Source organism: Ranitomeya imitator, chromosome 6, assembly GCF_032444005.1.
Source record: "Ranitomeya imitator isolate aRanImi1 chromosome 6, aRanImi1.pri, whole genome shotgun sequence".
Taxonomy (NCBI): domain Eukaryota; kingdom Metazoa; phylum Chordata; class Amphibia; order Anura; family Dendrobatidae; genus Ranitomeya; species Ranitomeya imitator.
Genome location: NC_091287.1, coordinates 426,798,950 through 426,823,236, shown reverse-complemented (window position 1 = coordinate 426,823,236; position 24,287 = coordinate 426,798,950). Strand labels below are relative to the sequence as shown.

At 42.9% G+C, this 24,287-nt stretch overlaps 1 protein-coding gene across 1 annotated transcript in view; it reads right to left on the bottom strand.

The window, feature by feature from the left end:
• Nucleotides 1-22,278: 22,278 nt before the first annotated feature.
• Nucleotides 22,279-24,287, bottom strand: part of LOC138641441 (aquaporin-4-like) — a 39,014-nt gene continuing 37,005 nt past the window's right edge. Inside the window, exon 4 of the mRNA XM_069728960.1 lies at nucleotides 22,279-22,557. Within this exon, the coding sequence (XP_069585061.1) occupies nucleotides 22,279-22,557 (279 nt within the window). The remainder of the gene's footprint in view (nucleotides 22,558-24,287) is intronic.

Here is a 24,287-nt window from a genome sequence, read left to right as displayed (position 1 = left end):
GAAAAGGACACTGCTGAACAGGGCCAGACAGCATCCAGAGTAACTTTGCTTCCTCATTATAGTGAATGGATCCCTCAGAGGGTTCATCTGAATCAGATCATTTGGAGATTTAAATTGAAACCCCAAAGTAAGTGCACAGCATAGAGCGCCAGATAAAGGTGATCCAAAACATCATGTTAAGTGTTCCCAATAAAAGCTTCAACTAAATCCACAAAAAAAAACAAGTTCCCACTCAGGTTCATCTGTTAACAGAAATACAGGGGGGTTCTAGGTTACTGATGCAAAGTCTCTGTAAAAGCAAAATGGCTCCTTGACCCCATTCAGCAAATTCTACGCTCACAAACCAAATGTAACTCTCCCTGTTTGGCATTTATGTAGAGATGAGAGCCTGCCTAATTTATGGGTGCTTGTCTCCAGAAGTATGAGCTGCACACGACGTACTGATTACTACAATGTCAGTTTGCAAGTTTCACTCAGCAACATCCACTTCTGCTTATTTCTGGAAAACATCCATAGAATCAAATCATCACTACACCTGTAGATAAATTCCCAAAGGGGGATAATTTCTAAAATGGGTTCACTTGAGGGGGGTATTCTGCTCTTGTAGAACTTAGGGGCTCTGTAAATTGAGCCTGCAAACTATTCTAGGAAATCTGCGCTCTAGGAGGACAATAGCGCTGTTTCCCTCCTGAGTCTCACTGTGTGGCTAAGCAGTATGTTGCGAACAGCAGTGATGCACATGGATTTGTGGACCTACTGTGCCACAGGACTGGGGCTGCCTGGGAAAGGGTGTAGCTAAGCAGCTACCAGGTGTTTACTGCAGCTCCTGATGGTAGAGACAGACTGGGCTGCTGATAGCAGCCAGGTACCACTCCTAGACAGATCCCAAAATAGCAGCTGCTAACCACAGGGGTCAGATTTGCTGACTCTAATTAAGGCTATGTTATGTTCAGACACATCGCTCTAGGATACTGGATAAGGGACTGGCTAATTGATCTGAAGCCACTCCTTTGTTATTTTAGCTGTGTGCTTGGGGTCATTGTCTTGTTGGAAGGTGAAGCTTCGGCCAAGTCTGAGGTCCAGAGCACTCTGGAAGAGGTTTGTACTTGGCTACATTCATGTTTCCTTCAACCAGTCATCTTGTCCATGCAGCTGAAAAACACCCCCATAGCATGATGCTGCAGCCACCATGTTTCACTGTTGGGATTGTATTGAGCAGGTGATGAGCAGTGCCTGGCTTTCTCCACACATACCGCTTAGAATTATCATCATAAAGGTCTATTTATGCCTCATCAGGCCAGAGAATCTTATTTCTCATAGTCTGGGAATCCTTCATATGTTTTTTTAGCAAACTCTATGCGGGCTTTCATATGTCTTGCACTGAGGAGAGGCTTCTGTCGGGTCACTCTGCCATAAAGGCCCAACTGGTGGAGGGCTGCAGTGATAGTTGACTTTGTTGAACTTTTTCTCATCTCCCTACTGCATCTCTGGAGCTCAGCCACAATGATCTTGGGTTCCTTCTTTACCTCTCTCACCAAGGCTCTTCTCCCATGATTACTCAGTTTGGCTGGATGGCCAGGTCTAGGAAGACTTATGGTGGTCTCAAACTTCTTCCATTTAAGGATTATGGAGGCCACTGTGCTCATAGGAACCTTGAGTACTGCAGATATTCTTTTGTAACCTTGGCCAGATCTGTGCCTTGCCGCAATTCTGCCTATGAGCTCCTTGGCCAGTTCCTTTGACCTCATGTTTCTCATTTGGTCTGACATGCACTGTGAGATGTGTGGTCTTATATAGACAGGTGTGTGCCTTTCCAAATCAAGTCCTATCAGTTTAATTAAACACAGCTGGACTCCAATGAAGGAGAAGAACCATGTCAAGGAGGATCACAAGGAAATGGTCAGTATGTGACTTAAATATGAGTGTCTGATAATAATGACCATGTGATATTTCAGTTTTTCTTTAATAAATATGAAAAAATGTCTACATTTCTGGGTTTTTTTCAGTCAAGATGGGGTGCATAGTGTACGTTAATGAGAAAAAAAATGAACTTTTTTGAATGTACCAAATGGCTGCAATGAAACAAAGGGTGAAAAATTTAAAGGGGTCTGAATACTTTCCATATCCACTGTATTTAATGACTCAACTTGTTGCTTGGTGACTGTGAAAGGGAGAGGGAGTCTTTTATACAGGATGACTCCCAGCAATTGGCTGGGAGCCATCTTGCAAATGTACACATTATGCTACATGACTCTCAGCAACAGGCTGAGGGTGTTTTGGAAAATGCGTGTGCTGCCCCTTCAAGAACAAGAGAACGAATGTGCGTGTGCACTAGGCGTGCCACCAGGAGCTGCGGCACACACACCAACAGGAAGCATGTCTGGAACCACGTCAAGGGACGGGCGATGAGTAAGCCAGCAACCCTGCATGGAGGGATAAGGAGACAATATGCAGGGGTGATGGCAATAATGCTACACAATACTGAACAGACACATATGGGATATTTCCATTTTCAGCAGATATTGTGGGCCTAAATTTTGGTGCAATTTTGATTTCCATGTGTGAAAATGTAAAATCTGGGGAGAAAACAAAATTTTGGTAGTAAAAATGTAATTATTTTTTCTCCACTGCAAAATAGTATAAAATCCTGTGACACAACTGTGGTGTGAGGCTGGGGTCACACTAGCGAGTTTTACGGACGTATGAGAGGCGCAGAAAATACACATTGCACACGGACCAATGATTTTCTATGGGGCAGCTCCTATCTGCCATATTTTACGCATCCGTATTATACGGTATTGTATGGCTGTAGAAAATCGCAGCATGCTGCGTTTGTCAGCATATTGCGCAAAAAATCCACCAATGAAAGTCAATGGGGGCGAGAAAAATACGGATTACACACGAACAACAGTGTAACTTGCGAGAAATACGCATCGGTGTTCTATAGAAAAGCCGGCAATTCTGTGCGGTGTACAGTAAAATTACACTGACAGGTAAGACTAGAATAGCTAAAATAAATGTCTACACATAATATAGGGGTGTATATATATATATATATATATATATATATATGTATATATACAGTGCCTACAAGTAGTATTCAACCCCCTGCAGATTTAGCAAGTTTACACATTTGGAATTAACTTGGCATTGTGACATTTGGACTGTAGATCAGCCTGGAAGTGTGAAATGCACTGCAGCAAAAAAGAATGTTATTTCTTTGTTTATTTTTTTTTTTTAAATTGTGAAAAGTCTTTTCAGAGGGTCGTTTATTATTCAACCCCTCAACCCACCAGAATTCTGTTTGGTTCCCCTAAAGTATTAAGAAGTAGTTCAGGCACAAAGAACAATGAGCTTCACATGTTTGGATTAATTATCTCTTTTTCCAGCCTTTTCTGACTATTTAAGACCCTCCCCAAACTTGTGAACAGCACTCATACATGGTCAACATGGGAAAGACAAAGGAGCATTCCAAGTCCATCAGAGACAAGATCGTGGAGGGTCACAAGGCTGGCAAGGGGTACAAAACCCTTTCCAAGGAGTTGGGCCTACCTGTCTCCACTGTTGGGAGCATCATCTGGAAGTGAAAGGCTTATGGAACTACTGTTAGCCTTCCACGGCCTGGACAGCCTTTGAAAGTTTCCTCCCGTGCCGAGGCCAGGCTTGTCCGAAGAGTCAAGGCTAACCCAAGGACAACAAGGAAGGAGCTCCGGGAAGATCTCATGGCAGTGGGGACATTGGTTTCAGTCAATACCATAAGTAACGTACTCCACCGCAATGGTCTCCGTTCCAGACGAGCCCGTAAGGTACCTTTAATTTCAAAGCGTCATGTCAAGGCTCGTCTACAGTTTGCTCATGATCACTTGGAGGACTCTGAGACTGACTGGTTCAAGGTTCTCTGGTCTGATGAGACCAAGATCGAGATCTTTGGTGCCAACCACACACGTGACGCTTGGAGACTGGATGGCACTGCATACGACCCCAAGAATACCATCCCTACAGTCAAGCATGGTGGTGGCAGCATCATGCTGTGGGGCTGTTTCTCAGCCAAGGGGCCTGGCCATCTGGTCCGCATCCATGGGAAGATGGATAGCATGGTCTAACTGGAGATTTTGGCCAAGAACCTCTGCTCCTCCATCAAGGATCTTAAGATGGGTCGTCATTTCATCTTCCAACAAGACAACGACCCAAAGCACACAGCCAAGAAAACCAAGGCCTGGTTCAAGAGGCAAAAAATCAAGGTGTTGCAGTGGCCTAGTCAGTCTCCTGACCTTAACCCAATTGAAAACTTGTGGAAGGAGCTCAAGATTAAAGTCCACATGAGACACCCAAAGAACCTAGATAACTTGGAGAAGATCTGCATGGAGGAGTGGGCCAAGATAACTCCAGAGACCTGTGCCGGCCTGATCAGGTCTTATAAAAGACGATTATTAGCTGTAATTGCAAACAAAGGTTATTCCACAAAATATTAAACCTAGGGGTTGAATAATAATTGACCCACACTTTTATGTTTAAAATTTATAAAAATTTAACTGAGCAACAAAACTTTTTGGTTTGTAAGATTTATGCATCTGTTAATAAATCCTGCTCTTGTTTGAAGTTTGAAGGCTCTAACTTATTTGCATCTTATTAAACCTGCTAAATCTGCAGGGGGTTGAATACTACTTGTAGGCATTGTATATATGTCAGTGAGACACATATATATATATGTATATTTCATACAGTGCTAGATAGCAGAAAAGCCGGCAATTCAATTGCCGGCTTTTGCCATCTCCTTCCCAAACCCTGTTAGGGCTAGCAGAACGCACCAAATAATAAGACGGATAGAGTATGGTGCGTTCGCAGCCCGGGGTCCACCGTGCAGAGATGGAACCTGCTGCCAAGTAATGACGGACTATATGGCGGTACTCATAAGTATACACACGTGGGTTAAACTTCACCCAGCGTGAAGAAAGCGATCCTGTTGCGTCACAGGATCGCGGTACCGCACATAGAGCGCGAGCAAGTAGTCAGCGAACTCAACCCCAACTAGGATTGAAGTTCGATTAGACCCTTGCTGGCACAACACCGCAACTGGGTGTGTAAGGAAGCTAAGTAACAATATTAGGGCACAAGAGTGCATGTGGTGCCGCACTGACGAACGCCACTAACCACCCAGGCTTGGGTAAGGAAAGCACAGAGGAAGTGCACGGCGCCGTACTGGCGGTCACAGCAACTGGACGCTGTAATGTGTGATTCGTGCTGTAGGATAAGTCGGGCACTAGATAGCAACCATACACCTTCCGCGAACAGACATTCAATAGGGAAGGGGTATCCAAGGACGACTTGCACTCACAACAAACACACGTAAGCAAATGTACACTAGCGCATGGCCGTGCGGTCATGCGCAGTTTATATAGTTGCAGCACAGGAAGTGGCCACAGAAACTTTGCCCTTCCAAGACCTGCCAAGAGGACCAATGGAATGTGCTGCAGAGCCTGAGCACATGACCCTCGATCTCCAACGGGAGATCTTGCCCTGGGCATGCTCAGTGTGTGCAGACAAGGGCTTAGTCCCAGAGAAGTCCGCTCGCTGCTGACCAGCACTGGCTTTAATGGCAGAAGCTGAAGAAGCAGCAGTAACTCTCTGTACAGAGTGAGACTGAGCAAGATGCTGGGACCGACGTCCCTGCTGAGCAGACTCCACTGTGGCTGGATAAGAATGGGAGACCGCAGCGGAGATGGCTCGAGATTCCCCCTGTGCAGAAGCGGGAACTCGAGACCTAACATTACCCCCCCTCCTAGGGCCCCCCCCTCCTTGGGCCTCCCTACGCTCGAAGGCAGCAATGAGCTGTGGGGCCTGAATGTTTTCAGCAGGCTCCCATGACCTGTCCTCTGGGCCATAACCCTTCCAATCCACCAGATAGAACTTTTTGCCGCGTACCACCTTGCACCCCAAAATAGCGTTCACCTCGCAATCGTCCGTAGACGAACCCGATGTCCCGGCAGATGACTCGGAAAACCGGGACATGTATACGGGTTTCAAGAGGGACACATGAAAGGTGTCGGTGATACCCAAGCGTGGAGGAAGAGCCAAACGGTAGACCACAGGATTAACCTGTTCGAGAACCCTGAAGGGACCCAAGTAGCGAGGAGCAAACTTAGTGGACTCAACTCGCAGCCTGATGTTACCAAGTCGCCAGGAGCAAAGGTCGGAGCGGGGCGCCGATGAACATCGGCGGAGGACCTCATTCTCTCCTTGGAGGCCCGAATGGCATCCTGCGTGCGGTCCCAAATGTCCCGTGCCTCCACAGCCCAGTCTGCCACCCTGGAGTCAGCAGAAGACACAGGCATGGGCACAGGAACACGCGGATGCTGGCCGTAATTTAGGAGGAATGGAGTCTGACCGGTGGAGTCGGCTACGGCATTGTTAAGTGCAAACTCTGCCCACGGTAGCAAGGATGCCCAGTCATCCTGCCTGGCAGAAACAAAATGTCGTAAATATGTGACCAAGGTCTGGTTGGCCCTCTCTACCAACCCATTCGTCTCGGGATGATATGCCGAAGAGAGATTCAACTCAATACTGAGTAGACGACAAAGCTCTCTCCAGAATCGAGACGCAAACTGGGGACCCCGGTCACTAACAATTTTGTCTGGCATACCGTGTAGGCGAAAGATATGCTTGACGAACAAGACAGCCAACGCCTGTGCAGAAGGTAGCCGTGGAAGAGGCACCAAGTGCACCATTTTGGAAAAATGGTCGGTGATCACCCAGATAATGGTGCAGTTACGAGACTTGGGTAAGCCCACCACAAAGTCCATCCCGACCATCTCCCAGGGCCTGTCCGCCACCGGCAGAGGATAAAGCAAACCAGCTGGCCGTTGCCGAGGAGTCTTGTTCTTGGCGCAAGAGACACACGCCCGAACATGCTCTGCGACATCACGAGCCATATGCGGCCACCAGTATGTCCGCGCCAGTAACTCAGATGTCCTTTTGGTACCAAAATGTCCACCCACCCTGGACGAGTGTGCCCAAGAGAGAACCTCCGGTCGCAAACTGGATGGTACAAAAGTCTTGCCCGGAGGCACAGACTCTAGCGAAACCGGGGCCACAGTTCTCAAGCTCTCGGTGGGGACAATAAGCCGAGGCTCCTCCTCCTCCTCCACAGATGACACAACGGAGCGAGAGAGAGCGTCGGCCCGAATGTTCTTCTCCCCAGAAAGAAAATGGAGGGTGAAATGAAACCGGGAGAAGAATAAGGACCATCTGGCCTGGCGAGAATTCAACCGTTGGGCTGTCTGCAGGTACAGCAAATTTTTATGGTCTGTGAAGACTTGGAAGGGAAAACGTGCTCCCTCCAAGAGATGTCTCCACTCTGAGAAAGCCAACTCCCTGTCCCCGATGGAATAATTCCTCTCTGCTGGTGAGAAGGTCTTGGAGAAAAAGAAGCAAGGATGCTTCCGACCTTGAGCATCCTTTTGGAAGAGGACTGCTCCAGCACCAACAGAAGAGGCATCCACCTCCATGATAAATGGCTTATCAACATCGGGGCGATGTAGGATGGGAGTGCTAGCAAAGTGTGACTTTATAGAGTTAAAGACCTTGGAGACCTCCTCAGACCACAATTTGGGATTCGCCCTCTTCTTGGTGAGGGCAACCAAGGGAGCTACCAAAGTTGAGAAGTGCGGAATGAACTGGCGATAATAATTAATGAACCCCATAAAGCGCTGCACCGCTTTAAGAGAATGGGGTTCCTGCCAGTCCATCACAGCCTGTAGTTTGGCAGGATCCATAGCCAATCCCTGGGCAGAGATGATGTAGCCTAGGAAAGGTAAGGACTCCTGCTCAAACATACACTTCTCCAACTTGGCATAGAGGGAGTTTGCCCGTAGGAGGTCGAAGACTTTGCAAACATCTCTCCGGTGGGAGTCAATATCTGGAGAGTAGATGAGAATATCATCCAGATAGACTACGACCGAGGTGGAAAGCATATCCCGGAAGATATCGTTCACAAAGTCTTGGAAAACGGCTGGGGCATTACAGAGCCCGAAGGGCATCACCAGATATTCATAGTGCCCATCCCTGGTGTTAAAAGCCGTCTTCCATTCGTCCCCCTCACGGATGCGAATCAGGTTGTAAGCACCCCGCAGAGGCACATGACCCTCGATCTCCAACGGGAGATCTTGCCCTGGGCATGCTCAGTGTGTGCAGACAAGGACTTAGTCCCAGAGAAGTCCGCTCGCTGCTGACCAGCACTGGCTTTAATGGCAGAAGCTGAAGAAGCAGCAGTAACTCTCTGTACAGAGTGAGACTGAGCAAGACGCTGGGACCGACGTCCCTGCTGAGCAGACTCCACTGCGGCTGGATAAGAATGGGAGACCGCAGCGGAGATGGCTCGAGATTCCCCCTGTGCAGAAGCGGGAACTCGAGACCTAACAAACCCGACATGATATTAGACATGGTTTACATACAGCAAACCTTTTCATATTCCTTTTTTTGGCATATTCCTCACTACTAATGTTAGTAGTGTGTATGTGCCAAATTTGGGGGCTCTAGCTGTTAAAATAAAGGGTTAAATAGCGGAAAAAAATGGCGTGGGCTCCCGCGCAATTTTCTCCGCCAGAGTGAGAAAGCCAGTGACTGAGGGCAGATATTAATAGCCTAGAGAGGGACCATGGTTATAGGACCCCCCTGGCTAAAAACATCTGCCCCCAGCCAGCCCAGAAAAGGCACATCTGTAAAGATGCGCCTATTCTGGCACTTAGCCTCTCTCTTCCCACTCCCGTGTAGCGGTGGAATATGGGGTAATAAAGGGTTAATGTCACCTTGCTATTGTAAGGTGACATTAAGCCAGATTAATAATGGAGAGGTGTCAGTAAGACACATATCCATTATTAATCCAATAGTAGAAAATGGTTAATAAAACACACACATTATGAGAAAAATATTTTATTGAAATTAAGACACAGGGTGTTGTAATAGTTTATTATACTCTCAATCCAATCGTTCTGTAAAAAAGGAAAAATAAAAAATCAACAATATCCCATACCTTCCGTCGTTCAGTCATGTCCCACGCTGTAAATCCATCTCACGGTTAAATAATTTTACAAGCAGGAGCCTGCTAATGCAGCTGTGCTCCTGACCGTAAAATCTGGGGAATGAATGGAAAGCAGGGGAACATAACTACCTAGACTTGCTGTGCTGTGCCCCCTGCTGGCATAACTTCAGATGAACTCAAGCATGGGAATTTTTCTGAATTTTTTCTCACGCTCGAGTTCATTCAGCTGAATGATTAACATCTGTTAGCCAGCATAAGTACATGTGGAGATTCCCTAGCAACCAGGCAACCCCCACATGTACTTATGCTGGCTAACAGATGTAAATCATTCAGCTGTGGGGCTAAAAAAATAAAACTCTGAGCACTAAAAAATACTCGGAGGACCCCCAAGCATGCTCGAGAAATCTCAAGTAACAAGTGCATTCGATCATCACTAGTCCCTTCACTACGACACCAAAAATACTGGATTGATGCAAAGCCCAATATTCATCATTGAGCACTGTCTGCAGAGTATCTGAGATAATTCCTTTGCAAAGAGGAAGCCACTGTGCTTCACCTCCAAGTATACAAATCCTAGACTTAGTTGCTGTTTCTCAGCAGATCTCCTATCTGTTTATGACAGGACATTCTACTTCAATGGAGGTTGAAGTGTCAGCTCTTTCTCACTTCACCAGTAATAATTATTCCCATATGTTCAATGTAATGGTGATATGCCTCCTCTCCGAAGGGGTCTTAACGGATTTTACCATTTTTCTCTACCACACTTCTCATTTGATGTTTCGGAGTATGAAACTGTCAGGAACATGAGGAATTTGATTTTGTATTATCGCGCACACTGAGCTCTGCTACATCCAAGAGCAGAGAACAGACACGCTGCGGGCCATTCCGACCCCCCTCTTCTCACTCTGCCTGCTGCTTTTGTGTGTGTGAATCCTAAACCCCTCCCTGAAGAATTTTTATGGTTCTATTCTGCAGGCAGACCAGTTTCCCTAAAACTACTAATTCCCCCTCCCACATGGTACTAGTTGAAACTGGTGTAGCAACCTTGAGATTCTTTGTTCTATTGAAGTGATATATACTGGCATTGATCCGGGCTAGAGATATAAGAATGATATATTCCGGATGTCCATCGATAGATCTATCACTCACTGAAACCGCTAGCAGCTGAACACAACAAGTGCAAAGCATGGATTTCTCCTTAAGCAGTACATGTAAGTATGCTGTGCTTACACTTAAAATAATTGCCCCGACATGGTGCACCTCATGAACCTGGTGTATTTTGTATACGAGATTCATACAGCGAGCTAGGTAGAAAAATAGTTGCCATAACTCCAAGTAAAGGGGAGATTTCAGCCTCCCAGTGAGGTCACTACAGGGGGAGGGCTTTGGTTTTAGGCTAGGAAATATCTGTGTGAAGCAGGAGTCTTCAGTGTCCTTTGTCCGGGGTCTAGCTGCAAGCCAGGGGTGATGCATCTGGATATATGCCCACCATCCCCCACAGCACATGGCCCACTATGATGATGCAATGACATAACAAACTGTAAGTGTTCTTTTCAATTTTAATCCTTTTTTAATTGTAATTGTATTGTATACATGATTTTTCTTCTTTATAATATCTTTTAATACTTTGTAAACACTGCCTACCTTTTTTAGAGTAAAATATACAATTTATTAGCTTGTCTCTCCTTGTTCAATAACTAACTGCCGCGACTCGCATCCTCTGAGGTGAATTACGCTTTTGATTTGGTTGGCTTCGGACCTGTTAACCCCTTCATGACCGGGGGATTTTTCGTTTTTCCGTGTTCGTTTTTCGCTCCCCTCATTCCCAGAGCCATAACTTTTTTATTTTTCCGTCAATTTGGCCATGTGAGGGCTTATTTTTTGTGGGACGAGTTGTACTTTTGAACAACATCATTGGTTTTAGCATGTCGTGTACTAGAAAACGGGAAAAAAATTCCAAGTGCGGTGAAATTGCAAAAAAAGTGCAATCCCACATTGGTTTTTTGTTTGGCTTTTTTGTTAGGTTCACTAAATGCTAAAAATGACCTGCCATTATGATTCTCCAGGTCATTACGAGTTCATAGACACCAAACATGACTAGGTTATTTTTTATCTAAGTGGTGAAAAAAAATTCCAAACTTTGCTAAAAAAAAAAAAAAAAAAAATTGCGCCATTTTCCGATACTCGTAGCGTCTCCATTTTTCATCATCTGGGGTCGGTTGAGGGCTTATTTTTTGCGTGCCGAGATGCCGTTTTTAATGATAGCATTTCGGTGCAGATACGTTCTTTTGATCGCCCGTTATTGCATTTAAATGCAATGTCGCGGCGACCAAAAAAACGTAATTCTGGCGTTTCGAGTTTTTTTCCCGCTACGCTGTTTAGCGATCAGGTTAATACTTTTTTTATTTGATAGATCGGGCGATTCTGAGCGCGTCGATACCAAATATGCGTAGATTTGATATTTTTTTTATTGATCTATTTTGATTGGGGCGAAAGGGGGGTGATTTAAACTTTTATGTTTTTTTTATTTTTTTCACATTTTTTTAAACTTTTTTTTTTAACTTTTGCCATGCTTCAATAGCCTCCATGAGAGGCTAGAAGCAGGCACAACCCGATCTGCTCTGCTACATAGCAGCGATCTGCTGATCGCTGCTATGTAGCAGAATTGCAGGTGTGCTGTGAGCGCCGACCACAGGGTGGCGCTCACAGCGACGGGCAATCAGTAACCATAGAGGTCTCAAGGACCTCTATGGTTACCATTCACAAGCATCGCCGACCCCCGATCATGTGACGGGGGTCGGCGATGACGTCATTTCCGGCCGCCCGGCCGGAAGCGGTAGTTAAATGCCGCTGTCTGCGTTTGACAGCGGCATTTAACTAGTTAATAGGTGCGGGCAGATCGCGATTCTGCCCGCGCCTATTACGGGCACATGTCAGCTGTTCAAAACAGCTGACATGTCCCGGCTTTGGTGCGGGCTCACCGCGGAGCCCTGCATCAAAGCAGGGGAGCCGGCATCGGACGGTATAGTACGTCCGATGCCGGTAAGGGGTTAATACTTGGAAAATCGGAGCTGGTGGCAGCATACTTTGTCCTGTGCAATCGGGGGTCTTTCCAGCGACTGGCGGCATTGATAATTATTTTTCCCGCCTGTGTGGGAGTAGTTATATCACCCTCGCTGCAGTGTGCCCAATAGCCAGAACACAGCAGGCAGCCTTTCTGGTGACTAATTACCCTAGGTGCAGTACCCTAACTAACCTGAGGGTAAGGGGGAGCCAGAGAGCTGCAAGGTCCAAACCAGAACTGGGTAGTGGTATATAAATAAATCCCCTTCAGAAGGAACCAGGGGTAACCAAACAACCCCCGTTCGTGACAAATTGTGTGAGTGGTGGGGATGATAAAGGTATCTTCCCCTTGAACCGTGACAGATTGGTGGGATCCCGGAGGGATCTGTGACAGAAACATATGTCTTTTTAACAGAAAATATGTAAGATTTCTAATTTGATAAATATATTTTGGCTTCTTAATACTTACATTTTTTTCCAGTAGTTACATCGCAAGTCATGATGGAATATGTAATAGCATCATTATTATTTTCCTTGTGGAAATTAATTTGACTGTTATATCTAAGTGATTATAATTTTACATGATTTATGTGATTTTATTTCATTCCTCTAGGTTCCCATAAACACATGTTTTCCCCACAAATGTTTTCCTTCTTTGTTCTAAACACATTTTATGACTTAATTGTTTATATACCACTGCTGTGTAAACTGCTATTACTTTTCTTGATCCTACAGGTTGTTCTAGTGCAGGGTATTTATTGTGTTTTATGACATTTTACATATGTCATAAATGTCAAGCTTGCATAGTAGGAACACTCTCTGCTGTCTGTAGGTTTTTATTATTGTAGTGTATTCTATCTTGCCTTGTGATTTAAGAACATATTTTTCTATATTTTTGAAACATTTATTTTCCGACACAGCTAAGTATTTTGAAAAATATCACATACAGTGGGGATGATAACAAGTATTTGATCCACTGAACATTTTGCAAGTTTTTACACCTAAAAAGATTGGAGGGGTCTGTAATCTTTATCGCAGGTACACTTCATCTATGAGAGCCAGAACCTAAAAATAAAAAAAAACTGAAAATCACATTGTATGATTTTTAAAAATTAAATTGCATTGTATTGCATGATATAAGTATTTGATCACTTACCAACCAGCAAGAATTCTGGCTCTCATAAACCTGCTAGTTTTTCTTTAAGAAGTCCTCCTACTCTGCTCACACTACCTGTATTATTTGCAACTGCTTGAACTTTTTACCTGTATAAAAGTCATCTTTCCACACACTAAATCACACTCCAGCCTCTCTACCATGGCCAAGACCAAAGAGCTATCTAAGTACACGAGGGACAAAATTGTAGGCCTGCACAAGGGTTACCGGACAAGAGAAAAGCAGCTTGGTGAGAAGGCAACAACTGTTGGTGCAATTATTAGAAAATGGAGGAAACACAAAATGACTGTCACTCTTCCTTGGTCTGGGGCTCCATGTCAGATCTCACTTCGTGGGTTAAGGATAGTTCTGAGAAAGGTCAGGAATCAGCCCAGAACTACATGGGAGGACCTGGTCAATGACCTTAAGAGAGTACACTACGCCATCATGGATTAAAGTCCTACATGACATGCTAGATCCCCCTGTTCATGCTAGCACATGTCCAGTTCACGAATAACCATCTGGATGATCCAGAGGAGGCATTGGAGATGGTCATGTGGACAGATAAGACCAAAATAGAACTTTTTGGCATCAACTCCACACCAAATATTTGAAGGAAATATAGGATGCGTACAACTCCAAGAACACAATCCCAACTGTGAAGCATGGTGGGGAAAACATCATGCTTTGTGGGTGTTTTTTATGCAAAGGGGACAGGATGACTGCATCATAGTGAAGCGAGAATGGATGGGGTAAAGTATCGCTAGATTTTGGCCAACAACCTCCTTCCCTTAGAAAGAGCATTGAAGATGGGTCGTGGCTAGGTCTTTCAGCATGACAATAACTTGAAACACAGCCAGAGCAAGTAAGGAGTGGCTCCTTAAGAAGCATTTCAATGTCCTGGAGTGACCTAGCTAGTCTCCAGACCTGAGCCCAATAGAAAGTCTTTGGATGGAACTGAAATTCAATGTTGCCCATTGACAGTTCTCTGTATGGAGAAGTGGGCCATCTGCAGTGTGTGCAAACTTGGTTAAGAACTACAGCAAACATCTGAGATCTGTAATTGGAAAGAAAGGTTTCTGTACCAAGTATTAAGTTCTTATTACTTATGTCATGCTCTAAAATGCAAATGAATTATGTAAAAATCATACAGGGTGATTTTCTGGATTTTTTTGAATTCTGTCCCTCACAGTTGAAGTATACCTACCATAAAAATTACAGACATCTTCATTTTTTGTAGGTGAGAAAACTTGCAAAATCAGCAGTGTATGAAATACTTATATTCCCCACTGTATTTATCAAATCATAAACAGCAACATAAAAGTGTTTTATACAAATAGAAGAATTCATATATTCTGTGCTTGAGCACATACAGTACAGACCAAAAGTTTGGACACAGCTCGTCATTTAAAGATTTTTCTGTATTTTCATGACTATGAAAATTGTACATATAGTACTTTTCCCTTCCTGTCTCGCCCGTAATATTATCCTCATCCCCTTTCCCATCCATCACTGTACATATATATGTATATATTGTATATTAGTCTCTGTTTCTTTTGTCCATCCTTTTTTGTTCATATTATTGTACATATTGATTGTTTGCCCTTTGTTTTGATATTACTGCAGTACACTGAAGAAGGTCATTGTTACAGACCGAAACGTTTGCATGAGTGGCTGCCAATAAAATACATTAATCATTGAAAGTTGAGTGCCAAAGTTTATTTTATATGAAAATTGTACATTCACACTGAAGGCATCTAAACTATGAATTAACACATGTGGAATTATATACTTAACAAAAAAACGTGAAACAACTGAAAATATGTCTTATATTCTAGGTTCTTCAAAGCAGCTACCTTTTGCTTTGATGACTGCTTTTCACACTCTTGGCATTCTCTTGATGGGCTTCACGAGGTAGTCACCGGGAATGGTTTTCACTTCTCAGGTATGCCCTGTCAGGTATAATAAGTGGGATTTCTTGCCTTATAAATGGGGTTGGGACCATCGGTTGTGTTGAGCAGAACTCTGGTGGATACACAGCTGATAGTCCTACTGAATAGACTGTTAGAATTTGTATTATGGCAAGAAAAAAGCAGCTAAGTAAAGAAAAACGAGTAGCCATCATTACTTTAAGAAATGAAGGTAAGACAGTCCGAAAAATTGGGAAAACTTTGAAAGTGTCCCCAAGTGCAGTGGCAAAAACCATCAAGTGCTACAAAGAAACTGGCTCACATGAGGACCGCCCCAGGAAAGGAAGACCAAGAGTCACCTCTGCTTCTGAGGAAAAGTTTATCCAAGTCACCAGCCTCATAAATCACAGGTTAACAGCAGCTCAGATTAGAGACTAGGTCAATGCCACACAGAGCTCTAGTAGCAGACACATCTCTACAACAACTGCTAAGAGACTTTGTGCAGCAGGCCTTCATGGTAAAATAGCTGCTAGGAAACCACTTCTAAGGACAGGCAACAAGCAGAAGAGACTTGTTTGGGCTAAAGAACACAAGGAATGGACATTAGACCAGTGGAAATCTGTGCTTTGGTCTGATGAGTCCAAAATTGAGATCTTTGGTTCCAACCACCGTGTCTTTATGCGACGCAGAAAAGGTGAGCAGATGAACTCTACATGCCTGGTTCCCATCGTGAAGCATGGAGGAGGAGGTGTGATGGTGTGGGGATGCTTTGCTGGTTACACTGTTGGGGATTTATTCAAAATTGAAGGCATACTGAACCAGCATGGCTACCACAGCATCTTGCAGTGGCATGCTATTCCATCCGGTTTGCGTTTAATTGGACCATCATTTATTTTTCAACAGGACAATGACCCCAAACACACCTCCAGGCTGTGTAAAGGCTATTTGACCAAGAAGGAGAGTGATGGGGTGCTACGCCAGATGACCTGGCCTCCACAGTCACCAGACCTGAACCCAATCGAGATGGTTTGGGGTGAGCTGGACCGCAGAGTGAAGGCAAAATGGCCAACAAGTGCTAAACATCTCTGGGAACTCCTTCAAGATTGTTGGAAAACCATTCCTGGTGACTACCTCTTGAAGCTCATCAAGAGAATGCCAAGAGTGTGCAAAGCAGTCATCAAAGGAAAAGGTGGCTACTTTGAAGAACCTAGAATATAAGATATAATTTCAGTTGTTTCACACTTTTTTGTTAAGTATATAATTCCACATGTGTTAATTCATAGTTTTGATGCCTTCAATGTGAATGTACAATTTTCATAGTCATGAAAATACGGAAAAATCTTTAAATGAGAAGGTGTGTCCAAACTTTTGGTCTGTACTGTACATTGCTTTTTAAATGGGAGATAACATCATAGATGTTAAAGGGGTTGTCTAGGGAGTGATATTTATTTTCTGAATTACTGAAATTGGGTTTAAAAAAAATGTTACCAACCTCACTGATTTATCCACGGCTCCCAGTCCGATGCTCTTCAGTCAATGGCTAATGATGTAGCCATTGATTTGCTGCATTGGTTACCTGTTACTGTGATGGGATGTCATCACTACAAGCAGAATTACAAATGATAGGGCATCGAAAAGTACTGAAATGTTATCAGTTCAACATCACATCAGTCATGGGGCTATATGCCAAAGCTAGGACTCCATAACAACCTTACCTGTCAATCACTCCATGTTCAGTTGTTTGCAAGTACACTTGCATCTTTTTTTCTCATAAGGCATTTAAGTTGTGGTGCAATTTATGATAGTGATGTTGTGGTGCCATTGATCTCTGTCTTGGTAAGAATAGACTATAAAGGTTTTGTCTATACATTTTTTAAAATCCTCTCTGGTCTATGTTGGCAATGTTACTGCAAAACTGCAAAACATTTAACATTTTAGAAAACACTGCACTGAAAACACTTGTCATCTGGGGATCTTAAATCAGGATAAGATCTTTCGCTCTGGTGCAAGAGAGAAGCCAATGAGGGAGGGACGATTTTTCAGGACCAATGTGAACAACACCAGTTTTGATAAGTGGGTATGACGGAGTTAGATGCTTTTGATTCATTAAGAGGTGCACACCTCTTAATGAATCCAAAGTGTCTGACAAGTGAAGTGTGCCTCGGTGTGTGCCTCACCATAAATCTTACTCCAGTGGGGTTATGAATAAGATTTCTGCAGTAACTTTCACCATAAATCGTCAAGAATTGGACATGCTTTGGCATCATATTCCAGCTCCCTCCAAGTTCAAAAGTCAAAATTTTTGCTCAACTCTGAATTGTGCAACAATTGTGCAAATCAATATATGCCAGAATCCTGGCACAATTACTTTAATGAATCGGGGCCTTGGTGTATACAAGGGAGTTTCTTGGTATCTGACCTTCGAGATCCCTTTACTACAGTGGTGGCTGGTAATTGAAAATGGCCAATGAAAATATTACAAGATGAAGATACATAGTTGCCAAACCAATTAGAATACATAATAAGTTTCATATGAGTAATATGTTTAATTTTTACATTGTTGCAAATATATCAAATAAAACACATGACCTACAGATGTGGACAAAATTGTTGGTATTCTTCTGGTAAATTAAGAAAAACTCGCAATGGTCACTGAAATAACACGAAACTGACAAAAGTAATTTTCAATTTAAATTTAACTAATGAAAATCAGACAATGCTTTTGAATTTTGGTTAAACAGAAAACTTTTACAAAACAAATTAATGAAAATTACTTGGACTTGAGGCATGAAGTCATATGTACTATGTACAGTAATATGTTTGTATTCCCAAGCTGAGCTTCAAATTAGCACCAAGACGAATGTGTTGGGAACCTTTAGCAGGCTTTTGATTGTCATACTAACAATGTCATAAGCATTTAAATGCTTGTCAGTGGTACCTAAATGGTTAAACAGTAATGATCAAAGCTATCACTGGTCACCTCGGTTAGAGGCAGAAATGATGGCTAAATAACACAACCACAACCTTCTTTATATGGAGTGGTATTAGCTCTTGAGCCTCTTTCATACACCGTATCACCAAATTACCCATAAAGTAAATAAACCTTAATTAACTTTAATTATTCATTTTTTTAATTTTTTAAATAGTGGTGAATGAGGTTAAAACTACTCCAGTGAGCCTGTGTTATTTCTTCATAAGTATAATCTCTAGGACCTGTATGTATCGCTGATCATTCTGATTACATTGCAAAAGCTGTGCTATCTCTGCCATGGCTGTAGTCCATGTGTTGAAACAGTGTAATCAGGATATCTATTTGCTAGGATATATGCAGGCTTTACTAGTGATAACTAAAACAATCATATAGCCACCCTAAAGGTACCGTCACATTTAGCGACGCTGCAGCGATCCAGACAACGATCCCGATCGCAGTAGCGTCGCTGTTTGGTCGCTGGAGAGCTGTCACACAGACAGCTCTCTAGCGACCAACGATGCCGATCCCCTGCGTAAATGTAAAAAAAACAAACACTACATACTTACCTTCCACTGTCTGTCCTCCAGCGTTCTGCTTCTCTGCACTGACTGTGCTCTGCTTTCCGGCTGGCTGGTGCTCACAGTGCAGAGAAGCACAGCGCCGGAGGACAGACAGCGGAAGGTAAGTATGTAGTGTTTTTTTTTTTTACGTTTACGCTGGTAACCAGGGTAACCATCGGGTTACTAAGTGCGGCCCTGCGCTTAGTAACCCGACGTTTACCCTGGTTACCAGTGAAGACATCGCTGAATCGGCATCACACACGCCGATTCAGCGATGTCTGCAGGGAGTCCAGCAACGAAATAAAGTTCTGGACTTTCTGCACCGACCAATGATGGCACAGCAGGATCCTGATCGCTGCTGCCTGTCAAACACAACGATATCGCTAGCCAGGACGCTGCAACGTAACGGATCGCTAGCGATATCGTTGAGTGTGAAGGAACCTTTACAAGTTTCACCATAACAGGCTTCCTCAGGGGGCTGGGGCTATAATGAGTGACAAAATGGAGGTACCCAACTCTTAAAGCATTTCCTTAAACCCTATATTGGCGCATAGCAAATGTGGTGCCAATATTCAAAAAGGGCTCTAAAAGTGAACCTGGAAATTATAGGCCAGTAAGTCTAACCTCTATTGTTGGTAAAATATTTGAAGGGTTTCTGAGGGATGTTATTCTGGATTATCTCAATGAGAATAACTGTTTAACTCCATATCAGCATGGGTTTATGAGAAATCGCTCCTGTCAAACCAATCTAATCAGTTTTTATGAAGAGCTATAGGCTGGACCACGGTGAGTCATTGGACGTGGTATATCTCGATTTTTCCAAAGCGTTGATACCGTGCCGCACAAGAGGTTGGTACACAAAATGAGAATGCTTGGTCTGGGGGAAATTGTGTGTAAATGGGTTAGTAACTGGCTTAGTGATAGAAAGCAGAGGGTGGTTATAAATGGTATAGTCTCTAACTGGGTCGCTGTGACCAGTGGGGTACCGCAGGGGTCAGTATTGGGACCTGTTCTCTTCAACATATTCATTAATGATCTGGTAGAAGGTTTACACAGTAAAATATCGATATATTTGCAGATGATACAAAACTATGTAAAGCAGTTAATACAAGAGAAGATAGTATTCTGCTACAGATGGATCTGGATAAGTTGGAAACTTGGGCTGAAAGGTGGCAGATGAGGTTTAACAATGATAAATGTAAGGTTATACACATGGGAAGAAGGAATCAATGTCACCATTACACACTGAATGGGAAACCACTGGGTAAATCTGACAGGGAGAAGGACTTGGGGATCCTAGTTAATGATAAACTTACCTGGAGCAGCCATTGCCAGGCAGCAGCTGCCAAGGCAAACAGGATCATGGGGTGCATTAAAAGAGGTCTGGATACACATGATGAGAGCATTATACTGCCTCTGTACAAATCCCTAGTTAGACCGCACATGGAGTACTGTGTCCAGTTTTGGGCACCGGTGCTCAGGAAGGATATAATGGAACTAGAGAGAGTACAAAAGAGGGCAACAAAATTAATAAAGGGGATGGGAGAACTACAATACCCAGATAGATTAGCGAAATTAGGATTATTTAGTCTAGAAAAAAGACGACTGAGGGGCGATCTAATAACCATGTATAAGTATATAAGGGGACAATACAAATATCTCGCTGAGGATCTGTTTATACCAAGGAAGGTGACGGGCACAAGAGGGCATTCTTTGCGTCTGGAGGAGAGAAGGTTTTTCCACCAACATAGAAGAGGATTCTTTACTGTTAGGGTAGTGAGAATCTGGAATTGCTTGCCTGAGGAGGTGGTGATGGCGAACTCAGTCGAGGGGTTCAAGAGAGGCCTGGATGTCTTCCTGGAGCAGAACAATATTGTATCATACAATTAGGTTCTGTAGAAGGACGTAGATCTGGGGATTTATTATGATGGAATATAGGCTGAACTGGATGGACAAATGTCTTTTTTCGGCCTTACTAACTATGTTACTATGTTACTATGTTACTATAGTTCAATAGTCCATAAAGGACCAATAGAATAACCTCTAATCACCAATCAAGCTCACCATTCGTGAGAACCAATCTAGGCTCATAACATTTTCATAGCTAAACAGAGGTATTATTGCATCCCTTAATTAGGCTCGACTTCAAGTTGAATTTACTGAAATTCACGGGTCCATTCAAATTTCAACACTTTGTGATTTAATTCGTGATGACAGGAAAAAAGAAAAAACTTGCCCATTCTCTTTCAACAAGAGAATAAATTCAATTGAATTCACAATCTGCAGCTTGATGTATGAACCAGGGCTTGTTGGATTCCCAGAAGAACAGTTACCATGATACTGTGATGGTTAATGGTATAGAGATGTGCATTTTGGTTTGTGTTCACCCCATGTCTTCCATGTCAGGCCCTGTTTCAGGATATCTGTGCACCTATGCACAAAGCGAGGTTCATAAAGACATGGTGATGAGTTTGTTGAGGCGAAAGTGGAGTCCCACTTTGAGCTCAATTTCCCGCAAACTTAAAATTCAAGTAAAAAGCCTTTGCAGATGGTTGGAAAACGCAAAAAGAGGGCCAACAGCATTGCAATAATGGTTTTTTATACAGTATATAATACTGTATATATAATGAGCAGATAGATGGCAAAGTTTAGGATACCCAGAGCTTTTGACAAATGTTTCCATGGCACTCATGAGCTGAATATAAACCCTTTTCACTTTTGAACTATGAGTGCAGTCTACTTCAAATTACATATAGCATGGTTGACTTTATCATAGATAGATATATAGATATATAGACAGACAGATAGATAGATTCTGTGTGTATGTAGAGATGAGAGAATAAATTTGAATTGAATCTTCCAAAACTCTCCATTTACCAAAATCCAGATATATTGTAATTCACTTCTGTGCGGTGGATCCCGTGCTGGCTGTCATTTTCCTGGACCATAAAGTTCAATCAGAAGGTTAAAGAAAAAAAATAAATAAATAATACTCAACTTATCGCTCACCTCTCCAGTCTCTCAGCTTGCACTGGAATTCCTGGACGTCTCACACTACGCTGGGATTACTGGTTTTCATAAGGCCCCAGTTGGTTCTATGCTTGCTCATGGAAAGTTATAGCGCATATTGTGACATTACACTATGACCTTCTGCACACTCGGGCATAACCCTTGCAGGCTCATAAAAGTCACAGATCCTGGAGAGGTGAGAGGTATAAGATTTTTTTTACATGTTACATTTATTATGCTTTGGGGTCTGGATAGGGACATGGAAATTAAATTCCTGGAGAAATTGATTTTCTAAGGAAAAACTGCATGAACCGGCAAATTTAAATTTTACCTGATCTGCTCATCTCTATAAGTAGTTGAATCAGGCATGGACTTTCCTTTAATATAAATGACAACATAAAGAATCATTCAAATTATGAATTGTCCCTGATAGCACTTTAGATTTTTATTATCTATTTTGGCATTGTATTACATTGTATAATTCACTTACAAGAATGCATATTGATAATAACTTTAATCATATTTTTTGGATGTACAATCCAGATTTCCATTCCAAACAAAACTATTCCTACACTTCAAACAGTAGACAATATTTCACTTTCAGAGTCTTTTCCTTTCTTCCCTGCTCTTTGGTCAATGTCAATAACATGGATAGGTCCCGTCTTAAAGATTAAGTCTTCATTGCCATCGTGACTCCTTATGTCATCCACTTCAACATATTTTCCTCTTGTTTTCTGTTTAGCCTTTTGAAGAGCTTCTTTCAAATGTTGCTTGAGTTCAATATTAGGACAAAATATATAATCATAAGCAGTGCTAGCACAGATTGCTCCAATAATTGGTCCTACCCAGTAAATCTACATGAAAACAAATAGCAAGAGCACAATAACAAACAACAATTAAAATCAAGGAAATGTACGGTATTTTCCCATATTTCACACCTCATAAGGCCGCTTTGAACATGCTTCCATTTAGTCTGCCAAACCTCAGGACTGAACCAATTAAGACTCATTACAGACCTTAGGCAGGCAAAGCTCCACTACAGGCTGCTCACTAATTTGTACCAGGCCAGGGTTACACACTGAATATAGCTGTAGTGATGTGGGTACATTTCGGTGTAGATTGTGACCAGTTTCTATGCCAAACTGGGCATCCATCACTGCATAGTAAGGTTAAGTTCCCACAATGAGCTTTTGGTGAATTATTAACAATTTGTATTTTTGCTGCTCAAAAAACCTCAGCATCTCATAGTTCCAGCAAAGTGAATGAGATTTCTAAAATCTCGTGACGTCTGTGCTTTTTCTTACTCAGTGTAAACTGTACTGAGGTGCAGGTTTGAAATCTGCAGCATGTATGTTTTTCTTGCGGGTACGCTAAGTTTTATGTGTGGTTTTCCACATACAATTGCATAAGTCAACGTTCACACATTGAGTATTTGGTGAGTTTTTTAACTCTGGATTTGCAAGGAAAAACAGGAGTGTAACAATTAGAGGAAAAGTATAATAGAAACATGTGCACCACTTCTGTATTTTTCATCCACTCCTGGTTTTGGTATACAAATTCTGAGGTAAAAAAAACACCATCATGTTTAGTGCACACTGAGATTACATGTAATAGGTGTATGATTGTCTTGATAAAGTTTTGTCTAAGCCAAATAGTAAGTATCAAAATCAAAACAGCTTTATTTAAACATGACATACAAAAAAAGCAGAGTGAAAAACTTGATAAAAATGCATGTACAAACAACTAACTCAAAACCGCAATAAAAAGCGGCAAGTAACCTAGTTTACCTAACAAGTGCAGACTAGTGATGGGTGAAGCCGTGGATGTTCGGGTACGGTGCATTCGGCTGATCATTTTGGAAAAGTTCGGTCCAGGTACCAGAACAGTACCCGAACTCAATCCCGAACCCAGACCCCATTTATATGACCATTCGTTGTTTGCGTGACAGCTCTGCAAACACAGGCTCTTATCGGTGGTAAATCTCAACCTCAACCTCAATTTTTGACAACCAGCCATGCTAAAGAAGACAGGTGGGGGCTGGTATTCTTACACTGGTAAAGGGCCATGGATAATGGCCCTCCTCAACCTACAGATAGCAGCCCAAAGTCACACTAGAAAAGGCACATTAATTAGACACCTCTCCATTACTAACCCCTAGGCTTGATGTCAGAGGCCATAAAACAGCTGTCATCAACCTCAAACCTATTACCCCACTTGCCACCACACCTTAGCAAGTGGGAAGAGCAAAGCAAAGCACCAAAATTAACGCATCTAATAGATGTTCCTTTTCTGGGGCAGCTGCGGGCTGCTATTTTTAGGCTGGGGAGGGCCAATATCTATGGCTCCTTCTGAGGCTGAGAATACCAGCCCCCAGCTGTCTGCTTTAGCTTAGCTGGTTGTCAAAAAAGGGGGGACTCCATGCCAATTTTTTCAAATTTACTTAAATACTTAAAAAAATGGCATGGGACCCCTCCATTTTTGATAACGAGCCATGATAAAGCTGATAGCTGGGGTTGCAGCCCGTTTTTTAAATTATTTATTTATTGCATAGGTGCTTGCTGATGAATACAGGTATAGTATGAGG